Consider the following 17,089-nt stretch of genomic DNA (forward strand, 5'->3'; position numbering starts at 1 on the left):
AAGAAGCTAATGATAGGATACTTCGCAACGCACGATTAAAAGGAAGTACATTCTGCCTCTTACAAAACAACTATCGTTCAATTTCTCTTTCTAGCTCTTTAGTGATCACTCGAACAAAAATTTATCTCTCGGTCGGTACATAAATACAAAAGAATTATTTAGCTACGAAAGGCTTGAAATACAAGATTATCCTTTTAATAATTTCCTCTCTTATCCCACATTTTCTTAAATCTGCTCTTTCGAATCCTTCTGAATTCCAATTTCAAAGAATATTCCATCAATATTACGAAAAGAACCTGTCGAGTCCATCGAAATTTTGCTTCGAAGAATTTCCCATTTAAATTTCAGAAAGAGAAACGTGAGAAAATAACATCCTCGAAAGATCTTAACCGCAAAAGAGGAGGAATTGCATCGAAGTGATCGATGCACTTTGATATCTCCGTACAAGCTTTTACAATTTACAGACGAAGAAGAAAGAAGATACTGGGAGTGACATTTGCGCAAAAAGGCCAGAGATTCGTATTGTGAGGATCGTTCGAATCGCGGAAAATGTCGCCACGATCTCCCTCGATCGCAGACCGAGCACGTCGGGGGTCACTGAACCCCCGTAGAAGTAGAAAGTCTTGGAAATGTCAGGGCAACGAGGGACACTGGGGGGGGGGGGGGGGAGGAGATGGCGACAGTGGTTCTCCAAAGTAGGTTCTGCCACGTTGTCTCTCCCTCTTCCCCACGTCTCTCGTCGTGATCGAGCATCGTCGTTTCACACGTCCTGCCTTTTCGTTCATTTATGCTTGTGAATCGTGATCCGCGATCGTGATCGACACCACTTCCGGACGATAACACCTCTGTACGTGTTTCGTAAAACTTTCACGTTGGCTGAGATTGCCTTGTGAATTTCATTTTACAACCAAGAAGCGAGAAGATAGAGAAAATGTTGCTGTTTCTAGAGAACATGAGAATCTTTTCGATTTTTTATGATCATCGGAGTTCGAAGGTTGTTTAATTTTAATTTGGCCGAGGCTTCTGTTTAGTTAAAGCTAAGCTTGGCTCGAGAGCTGAATTTTTTTAGATTTCTCACGATTGGATGAGTTTGAAGATTGTTTAATTTTGCTTCGTTGTATGTAAGATTGGCTGAAGTGTCGATGTAGCAACTACAGAATAGCCGTTTGACGCGTCTTGTTGCCGCGCCAGGCGTTGAAATCACCACCAGCCTTTCATGGCGCCCAGCCGTGTCTCGATTCTGTGACGTTCGAGACGTTTGTGAAACTTCTACGAGAGACTTTTGCGATTCGTTTTTCACTGTTGTACACTTACAGATTCGTCTAAAGAGATTCCTCGTATATTTTTGTGTCTTTGGAGGATAATTAAAGTGGAATCGACTTGGATGAAAAGACGAATATTTGTAGTGAAAATTTGAAATAAATCGGATTTTCTTTGGAAGAATAGCGGAAAGATTGCTTCAAGAGAACACTAGACGATCCTTGACCCGACAGTTCTCGTGGAAACTCGCTCGATCGAGGAAACTTTGTAATCGTCGGAAACAACTTTCACCAGCGGTAAGCATTTGAAGAATCGCAGTACAACACTGCCAGGTGGTACTTTTCAACGAGAAATCAACTTCTTCACCAAAGAATCTCAATTTTCTAATCGAACTCTCACTGCAGGATCGATATTTAATCTCAAACTTCTTAAAAAAAGAAATTCCATGCAAAAGCAAAACCTTCAAACGTCTAAGATAATAGTCGAAATTTAATTTTGAAGAATGTCGATTCGAACCTAAGCCTAGAACTTTCGAACTTTGAGAAAAACGATATCAAACTCGACAAAAATGAAATCCTTTCGAATGATTCCTCTAAAAATCCTGAAAAATCTATCTGTTGCTTTAAAGTCTAAGACGAACATTGCCAAACTTCCGTAAAAATTAGATCTTTGAGAATAACTCCTTTGAAAATCCTCAGAAATTTAACTGTTGCTCCGAACTTCACGCCAAACGATATCAAACTTGTGCAAACGTTAAATCCTTTCAAATCATTTCTCCAGAAATCCTCAGAAATCTACTTGTTGCCTTGAACCTCAACCCAAACGATATCAAACTTCTACAAAATGAAATCCATTCGTACAATTCCTCCGGAAATCCTCAGAAATCTACCTGTTGCTTCAAACTCCAAGCCAAACGACGTCAAACTTCTACAAAATGAAATCTTCAAGAATCTACCTGTTGCTTCGAAGCTCGATAAATGGCGAACGGAAACGCGGAAGAGCCAAATGACAGCAGGGTGTACTCACCGGCAGACAGAAAGAGGGATCCAAGAAGGAACAGGAACTTCGGCGACATCGTGGCCGTCGTCGTCGTCGTCAGAACAAAGAGCGTCTGGACAAGCCGCGCCCTCTCGCCCCTCTATATGTGGACCACCACTCCTTCCTCATCGTCCAAGGACTTTCACCATCCGTACGGTGCTGCCACCTTTTCCACGTCGTAAAACACATTCGTTGGGGCAAGGGGGTCTATTCCTTCCGTCTGCCGTTGCTGAAGAACGAGAGGGGACCGTGGAATTCCGTTTAGTTTCGATCTTCCTTGTTTTTAGGTATACTACTTGCGGTTTCTGGTGAAAGATCGATCGAGACGAAGATTGTTCGAGATCGTTTTGGAGATTGTTAGAAGCGATTCGATACTCTCTGTCCTAAATCGACGCCTTTGTTCTACTTTCTTTGGTCTACCTGCTTTTCTAGTCGTTTGATGATCTCGTTCTTTCTTTCTTCTTTTTTTTTCTTTTTCTTTTTTTTTTTGAGGAGTAGGAGAGGAAATCTGAGGATGACGGCTTGGATTTCTATTGTACTGGATGTTGAAGATTTTGTGAAGGGAATATTGTTATACTGTGTTTTTTGGAACAGTTTATTTTCAGATATCTATCAATTTTTTATTCATCTTTTGAGAAATATTTTTTGGTACTTTCTGTAATTGTTACAGTGCAATTTGTTTAATCAACAGGTGCTTAAGATTTCAATCTCATGGAAAAGTCAGAAGATTATGTTTTTCTTTAAGTTTTCTGTCCCAGCGGCTAATTCCACTTTTTCAATTTGTCCGATTGGAGAAAAGATCAAGATTGGTGCTTAACTTTCTATAAATGAAATGAATTTAATAGAACAAAGTATCAAATTGGAACTCAAGCTCAACAATCCTGAATAAATTACAATCTTCCTGCTTCAACTCTAGCTTTTCCATTTTCTCTATACAGTTTTCCAATTTCTGCAATGGCGAAACACTTTGAATCCTTCAGAATTCATTTTTATGGCAAATGGATGGGCAGATAGCTTTTATCGGCATAAATGGACCCCGAATGACATTCCAGGTCCGCGTTACGAGGTTCCTGTCCGAGTGAAAATGCACTTTACGCGTCGTTTTACGGTGTTCCATGAAAACACCGACTGACAGCGGACGAAAAAAATGCAGCGCGCTCGTAAAACTCGCGATGAAAGTATCTGTCGGCGTGCTCGAGTAACTTTCCACGAAAACTGTCTCACATGACTCTTCTATTGACGCGACGCAAACCTTGAACCTTTTTCTCGATTTGATCAAAAACTCATTTACCATCGATAAATTAATTACCATTACCATTAATTACCATTAATACGCTATTATTCCTAATATCAATGTCTGTTATTAATAGTTTTAGTTGAATAGTAGATTGAAGAATTATTAAATGTCTCTCCAGACATTACTGCAATATTGGTGTCAATTACTAAAGATCAATCCGATGTTCCGTGTGAGTAATACGATACACAAGTGAATAAATTGAATCGATCAATAGATGCCTGAGTGGAGATAAATTAACGTGTGCTTTCCCTGTTTTTACCCTCGTGGAATACAAGTGCGACACCTAGGTAGACAGGAAGCTTTTCCTTATCCCCTTTTCTCCGTGAATTGCATAATTATTAACACGAAAGATATTATACATTCATTTTCCACCTAATTTTTCAATGAAACATTCGAAAGGAATTCTTCCCAAACATAAAGTAATCCAGTACAATCACGCTTCAATATCTCTAAACTAGGGCTATAATACTTCGAATAGTCGAATTATTCGAATAGTTCAGATAATTTCGAATATTGTAATATTCAAAGTGTACGAAGTATTCCGCACAGTACGGAAATTCGGACACTTTGAATATTCGACAAAATTTGAAATTCAAACGCTTCGAATATTCGACAAAATCTGAAATTTAAATGCTTCGAATATTCAGCATAATGCGAAATTCTAACACTTGGAATATTCGATCCACTTCCCCGATAAAAGCCTGCGAAGAACTCTGAAAGATCTACGAAGAAAGCTTCAAGAAATGTGAAACGGGCGAGGTGAGCATACGAATCATCAATCCTCAGGACACGCGCTCCTTATCCCTGCGGTAAGGAAGCTCTTCAGAGGAATTCTTTATTTCCCACTTCCATTTCGTTTGCTTTTACCAGGCGCCACGCGTGGCACCGTGAATTATTAACGAGCTTTCCAAGTATGCCTGCCAAAATAATTCTCATTTTTCATTCTTCCCCCTTTTTCTCACTTCTTTTCTCAGTCTCTCTCTCCTCTTTGCCGATGTTACCGTCAGCGTGGCAAGTTTGCGCAACACGTTCGTCCATCTGGATGCACCGGGTGGTCAATAAATTTGCGGTTTACGCGGTAAAAGGTTATCGACGTCGTTCCAGCGCGAAATAATCTTCGCGAGGGACGTACTATTGCGTTAGAGGCTCGACGCATACCGCAATCCACCGAACAATCACAATTGATTCGACTTTATGAATAGAAAACCCCTGAAATCACTGTGTGTACATGTGGAACGATTGCGTTCCCTACGATTTCGTTCGGTTTAATGGCCACGAAGGACTTTCGTGCTTTCTCGATACCAACATGGCGGGCGTGCAGAGGGTGGGGACACGTGGAAGGTCGACATTTTTAACGGAGAACGGTGCTACGATGGGTTGACAATAGAAACGACAGATTTTAAATTCCTTATATACATTGAATTACAGAAATTGTTAAGATGCTTTTGTCCAAGTGTACGGTGATTTTTATTGAAATAGAGAAATAATCCTTACTCTCAGTTAACACTGGAATAACCAAACCTATCAAAACGAAGAATTTCAGAATTCTTACGTTAAATTACAGAAATTATTGAGAAACTTTTACCGAAGTTTATGGTGACTCTTGTTTTTTTTAAATACAGAAATAATTACACATACTAATTTATTTTCCTGTTTCCCATTTAACACTAGATACACCAAATTAGTCATAACGGCGGATATCAAGTTTCTTACATTAAATTGCAGAAATTATCGAAGTGCTTTTGTCCAAACGTATGTTGACTTTTGTTGAAATGAAGAAATAATTATATACGCTAATTTATCTTCCTGTTTCCCAGTAATATGCTAATTAGGAGTATTATCGACATGCTTTCATCAGGATTGGTATTCATCGATGACGCGTTATAATGGTTCCGCGAAATTGCTACATGGGAACAAGGATTCACAGCACGCACTGTTCCCAATAACAGAATCGTTACGAAAGCAAGGATTCGCATAGCCTGCTCGTTTCGAGATCGATCGAGCACACTCCGGTTCCCATCGACCATCGGTGTGTCTCTTACCTTTATCTCGACACGTTCCTTCCACGAACAGGCGAATTACGTTCGAGGATTTAGAGGCGTTTCGTTCCCCAGGATTAATAAATCCCGAGATAACGTGAACCTGTTGCAGATAATGCTTAATAACACCGGCGTGTTCCGATCCTGCCGTATAAATTGCCCTGTCCTGGGAAATATAAGACAATTTCGCGGCGATAAGAGAGGGAAATAGTAGAGGAAATGAGATTTCACAGGATAACAAAGATGTTAACGTTGCAACTGATACTTGTGACCTCTGAATTTAATTAAACAATTGAAACATTTGAACAGAGAAAACGAAAAGAGGAAAATGAAACCCTTCGAAGCCTGAGAAATTTCTCTTTAATTTTCATTTTGGAATGAATATTAAGAAAAAAAAGTTTCACTGGATTTAGTCGCTTCAAATTATTATACATAGGGTGATTTAAAATTGAAAGGATTAAAAGTACGACTAAGTGTCGGTACTCCCTCAGACATCAAAGGGTTAACACATTTCATTGAAACAATCATATCACATGCAAAAGAATATCGAACGAGTTCCCTGAAACGAGCATACGCAGAAAAATGAAGAAACAGAGATATCGCGAGATATAAATCTCTAGAAAGACAATAAGATTCGAATCGGAATAGAACAGTTTCACCCAGTAATGTCGCAAAGAGCCTCTAATTGCAATTAACAAACACTTCGCACCTGTAACCTTCTAAACAGGCCAAAAGGACAACGCAAGAAATAATGACGACGATGATGATGATGAATTACCATCACAGATTTCCCACTTTGCACACCTCTTTATATTTTTCTTTCTTGCAACGCTGGACCAATCTTAGATTACGTCCTCTGTAAGTATACTTGCATTTTATTCGAACGAAATTTCAAACGTCGTTCGAGTGGAAAGGAGAGTGAATGTGGCAATCATCGAGTGGAGAAGGAAGAAATAGCCAGCTGCATTCGGAAAGTTGCGTGAAATGCTTCGTGAACTGGAATGCTAATGATGAAACGCGAAATGCTAATCGATCTGAAAGGGGGATTCGCCGTGAAAATGGACCAAGTGCGTTGCTAACTCTGTGAAAATACCAGGCATAATTAACCGGATCCAAGGAAGATAAAGACTGATTCACCTGTGTGATAATGTTCCACGTAAAGATTGCACTATCGTGTGATTTTTTACGACCATTTCGTAACGTAGCTTCTAACAGAGAAGAGGAGTTAAATCGTTTTGACATTAAGTTTGGAATTTTATTGGAGTATGAGTAAGGGGATAGAACACAGTTCTCTGTAAGAACAAATAAGTTACGGAGAGTAATTTTTCGTCGTTAGTACAGGGGAGAGTTGGTGGAAGATATTTCCTACTGTGTTTCTTGCCTCGAAATTTTTCATTCGCATTTTATGGTACTTAGTACTATCCGGTTATCCTTTTATGGAACGTAAAAAAGTTTATTGCAAACTCTTTTTGTGATGTAGGTTAAATGATGCGCTTTAAAAAATTTAACTTGATACAGGGTGACTTATAAGTTGCTTCGCTTGTTTAAAGATTGACTAAACTTGAAATAAAGTCTGAAATAAAAATTTTGAAGCGTATACATAAGTAGAATGAATTATGGGCCACCTTGTATAACTTATATTTCGTCAGGAGCAAATTTATTTATTTGCAATTTTTTTATCAGATGTTCTATTAAAAAGCGACGAATTTGATGGAAAAATAATAGAATCGAATATTATTAGAAAATAAAATTGTAGCACTTTTCGAAAATTATACATTCACGAATAAAAAGATTATTTTTAAGACTCGTTTTATATTTTTCACGTATTTTGCAAGTGTACAACTGAATAGAGTTCAGATTGAATAATATGGAAGAGAAGTTTACGAGATAAAATTCAGCTGACAGCTACTATTAAGTCTTCTCTTCTTCCTCGAAATTAATTTATCACCGACGTTGAACTTACACGAAGTGTTTCGTTCCATGCAAGCTGCCCATAGTCTCTACACTGACTATATTACAACGTGACAGTGATATTGGATCCTTTAGAAGCGAAGGCGGTTTCAATGTTAAAGAAGAACCTGCACCGCCTCTTACACGCAGCAATCTTCATCTTCTTCTCCTTCTTAACCCGTTATTAACAGTGGAACACATATTTAACAGTTTAACTTTACGAACGAAAATCTCTAATTAGCGAACTCTATTTAGCGTCCATTACAAATGTGACGATCGACAGATAAATAACAGATTCTCAAAAGTGTTTTTACAACTTTCCCCCAAAATTCCCGACAAATTTTTAACAAGAAAATAATTCGGTCACGAAAGTGTCAAAATGTTCAACTTCACAGAATTCGAAAGGGAAACGGAAAATGGCGGAGCACGAGTGTAAGAAAATCAGAGTGGTGAGAAGAACGTTTAAAGCACGCTCGAATGGTATATCTCGCATTAACGAGAATGGAAACAGAAAGAGAGATTTGCGTTGCTAGTGGTCGTAAGATGAAATATATTAATCTTCGGCCTCGTTTTTCCACCGATGAACGAGCCTGCCTTTATTACACGCGTGTGTACGTGAACACGTGACGCGTGATTAACGACCAGGAAATAGGTATTTCCTTATTTAATCTGGCTGCGAAGTTTCGTGGGATCTCGATGGTAATATTATGGACTGTACACGAGAAATCGACCCTTACTGGTTCGCGTTTCGTGAACCAGTGAATCATTCCGCCTTTGTGCTCCCGTCGAGTTCTCCACTTTGTGCCCGTGCTACTTCGAACATCCATTATTCCTGTTGACTCTTTTTCGCTGCGCAGTCGTTCACTTGTTTGAACATCTTAGCCTGTCGATTTTTTCAGATGTTTCCTTGCAAAAGTGCTCGGTCACTGAAGGCTACCTTTTTGCAGTAGTGACAAGAATATTGATGTTTTGGAGAAGTAAAAAATTCCCAGGCGAGGGATGCCAATTTTTTTACCAACAAACGTCAAATTTTTAGGAGCTAGAGATAAAATTTAGCTAGCAAGTAGTAATTTTGGACTGTTAAAAAGATCCCCATCAATTCTTCAGCTATCAAAAAATTCTATATTATCAAATATTAAACTTTTAGTCACTGAGAAAATGTTTGAATAGCAAGTACCATTTTTTTTGCCTACTAAAAGAGTTGCCCATCATCAAACGAAAAGTTTTTACCTGTTAAAACATTCTCAACTATCAGATATCGATCTTATGGCCACCAAGAAAATTCCTAATTGTCAAATATCATCTTTTTAATTGTTCAAATTATTTTCAGCTTCGAAATACCAACTATTGAGCTCCAAAAAAAGATGCCTAACTGCCAGACATTAACTTTCAGCCATTAACATTTGAGTCCCGCTGGAAAAAGAAATCCTGCTTCTCCTCTTGGCTGAGTCGTAAGTAAGCAGAAGATCGATGACTTTTCAGGTGTGCTTCTCCTCTGCTAGAAGCTTCGCATTACAAATTGGCGAGTGTCTACATGCACCCAGCGATCGGTGTTCCCTAACAGCGTGATCCAGGAGGATCCAATGGCATTTCTAAACGCGTGCTAAGCCGAGTCCTTGACGAGATGCACACGTCGGGATGCCAATGGGGGCACACGTTCACCCGTAGAATAAATGTAGGGAGCTGTAGGAAACCAGTTTTCGTAGTTCACGATCCTACGCGTCCCAACACACTGTCCCCTCAGTCCTCCCTTTCTTCCTTTTTTCTCTTCTTCTTTATCACGTCTTCGTGACCTATGCAGCAGCCTGGCGCCAGAAAAATGATCGAGAAAGTATTCGACGAAACCTTGATCCTCCCTAGATTCTTCCATGGATTCTTCAAATGTGAATAACCTCGAACGTCGTTAGTTTTTTTCCTTCTCTTTTTGTTCTGCTGACCACTGTCAATCGTTGATTGATGAACTGTCGTTCTCCAACCAGGGGATTTTATGCGTTCAGCTTGTTTATCTATCGATGGAGTGATTTATAGGAGTAACGACTTGTACGTATGTTTGATGGATTACGATCTTAGGGGGAAATGTTTCGATGAGAAGCATAAATATGGGAATTTACAAAATTTTCTAGAATTCTAGGATTCACGATCATTTGAATGGTAAATCTGTAAAAATACTTTGTCAGATTTTTCAGGCTTTCCTGCAAACTTATCTCCTTTGAATGGCAAATTTCGAAGAATATTTCTTCAAACTTTTTCCCGAAATTACAACCGGTAAACAAGTTGAATAATCAAAATCAACGAACAACTGACACTTTTAGAATTTCGATACGAATATTTTCTAGAATTCACAATCCTTCGAATTGCAAATTTCAAAAACTACTTGATCCTTCCTATTTTCAAACATTCTTCCAAACTTTTTCCCAATATTGTGACTGATGAACAAGGTAAATATTTCAAATCAACGAATTGACACTTTCAGATCTCCAACTCGAACGTATCCAATAATTCGCGATCCTGAAGAGAACAAATTTGAAAAAGTAAAATTCGAAAGAAAGCAAGAAAGAAAAAAGGGGGAAGAGAATATCATAAGTTTACTCTCGAATATATTTAGCTAATTCACTCTCGCCTTCGACCAGGAGAAAGTGTTTCCTACAATTACAAACCAGTCCCGCAGTCCCATTATAATTTATAACATAATTAACAAACCACAATATAAAACTAAAACTGCTTAAATCCATCCTTTTCCTTTCCTCCTTTCTTTCTCCGTTACACATTAGAAACTAACCACGAAATTTCTATCCGTGAAAAAAAAAGAACGGGCAAAAGTTTCGAAAGACCTATGGCCAACGCTATCGCGTATCGATCACCAATGAAAACGCACGAAATAACGTTTTGCACGCAAGAATCGAACGCTGAAGGTTAACGCGGATTACGCAATTGGATAGCACAGTGACCCACAGACCTTTTTCTCCTGCTCTTTTCTTCTTCCTTCATTGCTTTCTACAATCGCAACCTCTCCTTGAACCATCCTCGTGCCACGTCGAGATCGTCGCCGGTTCGAGGAACAAGCAACTGACTTCAATTCACTATTAAACTCGATAAATCTCCGTGTGCAATCGATCAAACCTGTAACTGTGTCATCGAACAGTTGTCTACGATGATCTTGAACGAGAAGATTGACTCGAATGTGAGATTCTTATTAAAATTTCTTCCTTCTTATGAAAAAAGAATCGCGTATCCTTCGTATTGGATGATCTACGGAGAAACTTGATAATTGTAAGAGGTTATGAATCAAGATTCGACGACATTTTCTATAGAAAATCGTATTTGGAATATTTTCGTATATTTTTGGATTTTTATTTATTTATGAATATTTTCATATCAAGGGGTTTAACCTGTACAATTTGAATTAATGCATGATCCACAAAGAGATTTGAATAATTGTAAGAGGTTATGAATCAAGATGGACGAGGTTTTTTACAGAAAATCGTATTTTAAATATTTGTATATTTAGACTACTTGTTCGTTCTCCAGACTCCTCTTTTTTATTACTTTTCCGTATCGGAAGATTCACAGTTCGAATTAGAATAAAAAATTAAATCTTGAATGATCCACAGAGAGATTTGAAAAATTGTAATAGGTCATGAATCAAAATGGACATTTTGTATCGAAAATCGTATTTTGAATAACTTGGAAGTTTCTTCAGACGAATGATTTCGTAATATTCTTCTTAAATCTCTGATGAGTCTAGAAACTTGTCTATTTAAATTTTTGGAAAGGTTAAAAGTACCTTCCATAGATTGTAAAAACGTTTCCTTTTTTCCTTTTTTCTTTTGGATAATGATTATTTTTAATTTCTGAGTTTTTTGAGGTATAATGGGTTCGTGTTAAAATCGTTCGATGTTTCATGAATATAGCTGAACTTTCTCCCGAAAGAAATATTCGTCGCCGTAAACACCGCGTTCGCTTTAAAGCAGCGACCCCTCCGCCGTTCGTTTCGATAGAAAGCGCGTCGAATTTTGATTTATAGAGGACCTCTTGAATATTTATAGGACCTTTTCAATATATTTTGAGCAAGTGATGCTTTTACAACTTCCTTGAAGTTTATTGTTACCGTTGTTACCATTGCACTTGCACGGTGCGATAACATTCACCTGTCGCAATTACATAACCTTGCTATCGCATTTCTAAATATTCGTATGAAAGTTGAATAATACATTCAACTTCCTAACTTTCGTTAATATAGATAATTATCGTTCAGAGTTTCCTTGATAAAAAATAGAACTGAAGTAAAATAAAGAAAAAATTTTCACTTCGGCTATTGTTCATTATTTCCAATTCGTGTTCAAAGGAGTATTGAAGAATTTCCTCGTAAAATAATAATGCTTCCAACTTCGTTTATTATACTCTTCATTAAGAATATTCTTCTTTCGAAGACAAATACGGTATCTTTCACTCTTTAAGGGATCTCTAATCTTTTTTCTAAAAGTGAGGTTAGGTTAGATTACAGGCTTAACACGTTGATTGCCACGGTGGTCATGTGCAGATTGTTTCTTCTGTAGCGCCACGGTGGTCATCGGTGACCGGAGTGCTTCAAATGTTTATAATTGCAAAAATTGAACGAACATTGACCGTTGATGAATTTTGAACATCATCGCTGATTAGAGAATATTTTGAAATAAAATGTGCACTACTCAACAATTAAAAATTTTTACTAGAAGATCAAAAACGAGAGGTTAATTTTTATCAAATCTTCTATCTACCGGTGTATTGTATTGATCGACACAGTCTGGGCAGTATGTGGTAACCTTTTTGGTCCGAGGTTTAGCAATCTTTGTTCCAAAACTTGCAAAATTTTTTTGATAACATTCTTTGCAAAATTTTCGCACCAGGTATGCTGGCCCTTCCTTTTTTCGCATCTCATGTCGTAATTTTCTTCGGACAGATATATTTGATGGCCCTGGTGTAAATAAATATTCCGAAACGGTTATCAAGTGTCATCGAGTGCACCAAGGCGCCGCACGGGTGACCACCGGAAAGATAAACGCCCTATGGGTAAGAATGTTGTCTTATACAATATTTATTATTATTTTGCCGTTATATGCTTAGAGTAATAAAAATACTTTCGTGGCGTCCTGAGCAAAACGTGTGAATTCGGCGTGGCAGTCAATGTGTTAAAAAGATAGGTAAATTAGAAATTTTTTTCAGGTAATTACTAAGTGAAATATCGGAATCTTTTTAGAGCATGTTAGACAACATTTTAACTTCACTTTCATACATTATTTATTATTTAAAGTTACTAAATGACGAATGTGTACAATATTATCTGACAAGATCTTGTCTGCTGGCACTCAGCAAGAAAGATTCTTACATGAACTTCGATAAAAATAGGTTTTCTTCAATGTACCTTCTATGATTTTAGAATTATTTAAAAGAAAATAAGGAAAGAATTGTTAAGGAAGAATTTCTATGTTCATCGATGATCCACTATTGGAAATCCCAAAAATCGCGTCTTATAAAAGAGAAAAGAAAATGAAAATGTAAAAGATGTGGAATGATCGTTTGAGGAGATCCAAAGGCTTTCTTTTTTTTTTTTTCGCGACTCTCGAGGATGGGAAAGTCTGTGGACGAGTCAACGCGAAACGAAGAGCAGGAGGCGAAGTTTCGAAATACGAGATGCGCATAATTATGCGCGCCTACTTAGGCTGCATCGGGAATGCAACGTAGTCCTCCGGTTTTCTGGCACGCCTCGTATACCTCTGCCTTTCAATCGGCCTTTGTTCGTTCCTGCATCGTCTGCCTTTTATGGCTCATAACACTTCCCTCCCCTTATTATTCAACGCCTTCGAAATTTCACGCGAAGTCACCTCAATTGTCAACATTTCACGTGGAAAATTCATCGATAAAAATGTCACCCGATCGTGTGAACGTAAAATTCTATCGTAGATTGAAATTGAATTTAACAGCGATAAAATGTCGATGAATCATAGGAGGACAATAACCGGGTTAGATCGTGGATCGTAGATGAAAGGACGGATAGGAATCGATGCGGATCACGCAGCGGAAGAAGGCTACTTCGTATGATCGACACACACCATCGACGACGTGATTTTCACCTTGACCGTGGACAGGTCATCGTCCATCGCGCCTCCATCGCTGATGCTCCTGTTGTGGAGCCTCGAAATTTTATGTGGCACACTGATCGCGGTGTCGTTAACACCGATAACATTCATCCTTGCTGAATTTAAAACGCCCCGCTTGAGAAAGTAGTCTACTTTTGATATTGAACTCTTGAGTTTGTTAGAACGAATTACAAGTCTCTGAATGTTTCTCATTGTCAGTCAGAAACTGAATCTCCAGAAACGAATGAAAACTGTAACATTAGTTACTTTATTTTTTTTTTTTTTTTAACTGGAATACAATACATCGTATGTTTAGGATTATATGTGATTCTTACTTTTTTAACTGAATTCATATCTCAGTTAAAAATTGAATCTTCAGAAATTAATGAAGATTTTAATATTGGTTAATTTATGGTAGATTTTTTTCTCTTGGAATGGAATACATTGTGTGTTCATTGGTCAGAATCAGCATGCATAATAGCCTAGAAATTCATAAAACAATAGCGTGTGGAATACACAGAGATTAATTGTTCTCGTAGTGGTGAATTGAAATTCCGGTTGATTTAATGAGTAGATTTAATTATTGTCAATGGGATTAGTGTTCGCTGGCAGCGTTGATTGACGTGCGCTGCTATTATGGAATTAGCGGTGTCGAGTCGATACTATAGTAACGATGGAATAATAACGTTGCTGTGTTTGAACACTAATTATACATGAATATTAAAAGCAATTAATTATAATATGTAATACACGAGTATTGGGTTCACGTAGGGAAATTTGAATGAAAATATGTTTCGTTCTTTAACTGTTTTATTTCATCGAAATGATCGACAAACTTTGAGTTCGTGTGACATTTCTCGAGTCACTTGATGAACATCAGATTTACAATTGTCGCAGAATTTTAGGATCAAATAAACTAATTGGCTAAAATTTTGCACGCAGAAACGAAATTTTTATTTTCTGATTTATTCGTTATGATGTTTCAACTACACCGAATCCATCTTTGAGGTCATAAAACGTAATTGCTCTAATTTACTGTGCATCCATTTCTCAAAAAATACAAAATTTGCAAGAAAAATTGCTTCAAAATTCTCCGATTTCTTTCTAAAGACTGAAAAATGGCTATCTTTCACACATAGCGCCAATAAAATGATACTGCACACAGCGAATATCCTTCCACGCGAATGAAGATAAAGTGAGAAAGGAAAAAATCACAATATACTAATGGAAGAACAAGAATTCCAGAGTAGCGAAATTTATCGACCGATTTCGCATAAGTATGTTTCTTTTATGCGAACAAAAATCCCAGCGGACAATCAAACACAGGTTTAATTACCCCTGCGTTCTAGCTAAACGTAAATTATACAATGCTCATCCTCGTTGGAAAGAGGAAAGGTGGTTTGCCTTGTAGCAGCGACCCACGTCTATCTAAGAGGCTGAGCTGGTGCAGAATGGAGGAGAAAAACTCGGAGAAGAATGGAAAGCTATGGAGAGTGAACTGCCGTTTCTCGCTGATTGCGAGACCGAGTTAACGTGTCTAATTGTCGTTCTCGCGAATTAGCCGCTGGTGAGAATGTTGCTCGTCGAAATTTCTCGGTGACATTTGAAGACTTGAAAAAGGACGTGAAAGAAGCTGTGGCTATCAATCATCAAAACTGCAAGAAAATAATTTTTTAATTATCAGAATATTACTTAGTAATAAAATATGCCAAAACTTATTTTTTATATGCACCACAACTACTTTGTACGATGGTACAATACTTTTCTTTGAATATCTTGAAGTCACCGGAAGAAAAACCGGAAAATTAGGTAAGGAGAACAGTAACAATGTGAGATCCTATCCGAAGTTAGAATGAAAGAGAACTTTTAAATGAAACGCAATAATTTTGAAAGATTTTTCATTTTCAAATATTTCCATTTCGAAGGATTTAAAATTTTTGAAGATTAGAAAAAGTTGTATCATACAAAGTGCGCAGGAGTCTTTGTCCACTTTGCTCAATGACCGAACAGCGCGCAACGTAGGGACGGTGACACAAGCGTTTGATTCGTGGAAAGCACAGATACCGGGCGCATTTTCTCGCCATCGAAGGCGAATCGATATCAAGCTGGCCGTGGCGTCTATTACGAGGAATAACGGAAGGCTGTTTCTGCAAGGTGAACCACCTTCTTTCTCATCTACGAACAGGTCGGTCGACGCGTGAGCCCGCCTATGCAGAATTTCTCTTTCGATTCCCTTTCATAGAACCACACACAGGGAAACGATCTGTCCAACCATAAATACCGTACAAACGAATCTATCGAAGTAATTCAAGAATTTTCTCTAATTTATTTAAGTACTTAGAACAACACACTTTTCTTTGCAACGTTAATAAGAAATTAAACCCTTGCCTTACGATTTTTTAATCACTATGTATGTTGGCATCTGATTAGACGGTTAGAAGCTGAAGTTGGAACAAAAATACAAATTTATCATTTTATCATAATTTTCGTCACGAGTGTCTTGTTATTGTAAGACAAGGGATAACATTGATTCAATGTTAATATTAAATTAAATTGAAAACTAAATGCAGGAAAATTTGCCAAAATATAATACAAAAGTGGAATAATAGGAAAAGCGTAGTTTAAAAAGCAATGCCTTGATTTTGAGGAAAAGTTGAGGTGGTCCAATGTGGCTTCTCCATGGGCACCAAATATGAAATATCATTTATGGTATGAATTAAGACATTGACATACTATCAACCATCAATAGGATTTTAAAACTTTTATTTCAATGTTTTATTTTTCAATTAGCTTCTAATGCAAAAATTTTTTTATTATTATTTTATTTTCCAGGAGTCTTTGTCCACTTTGCTCAATGACCGAACAGCGCGCAACGTAGGGACGGTGACACAAGCGTTTGATTCGTGGAAAGCACAGATACCGGGCGCATTTTCTCGCCATCGAAGGCGAATCGATATCAAGCTGGCCGTGGCGTCTATTACGAGGAATAACGGAAGGCTGTTTCTGCAAGGTGAACCACCTTCTTTCTCATCTACGAACAGGTCGGTCGACGCGTGAGCCCGCCTATGCAGAATTTCTCTTTCGATTCCCTTTCATAGAACCACACACAGGGAAACGATCTGTCCAACCATAAATACCGTACAAACGAATCTATCGAAGTAATTCAAGAATTTTCTCTAATTTATTTAAGTACTTAGAACAACACACTTTTCTTTGCAACGTTAATAAGAAATTAAACCCTTGCCTTACGATTTTTTAATCACTATGTATGTTGGCATCTGATTAGACGGTTAGAAGCTGAAGTTGGAACAAAAATACAAATTTATCATTTTATCATAATTTTCGTCACGAGTGTCTTGTTATTGTAAGACAAGGGATAACATTGATTC

The 17,089-nt window shown here is 37.7% G+C and overlaps 1 protein-coding gene across 2 annotated transcripts in view; it reads right to left on the reverse strand.

Moving 5' to 3' along the window:
• LOC108574743 overlaps positions 1–2,353 on the reverse strand; it is a 17,100-nt gene extending 14,747 nt beyond the window's left edge. For both annotated transcript variants that reach the window (XM_017937376.1, XM_017937375.1), the window contains exon 1: positions 2,287–2,353. In XM_017937376.1, the coding sequence (XP_017792865.1) occupies positions 2,287–2,335 (49 nt within the window). In that variant the 5' untranslated portion in view covers positions 2,336–2,353. The remainder of the gene's footprint in view (positions 1–2,286) is intronic.
• Positions 2,354–17,089: the final 14,736 nt, after the last annotated feature.

Source organism: Habropoda laboriosa, unplaced genomic scaffold (assembly GCF_001263275.1).
Source record: "Habropoda laboriosa isolate 0110345459 unplaced genomic scaffold, ASM126327v1 scaffold225, whole genome shotgun sequence".
NCBI classification, from domain to species: Eukaryota; Metazoa; Arthropoda; class Insecta; order Hymenoptera; family Apidae; genus Habropoda; species Habropoda laboriosa.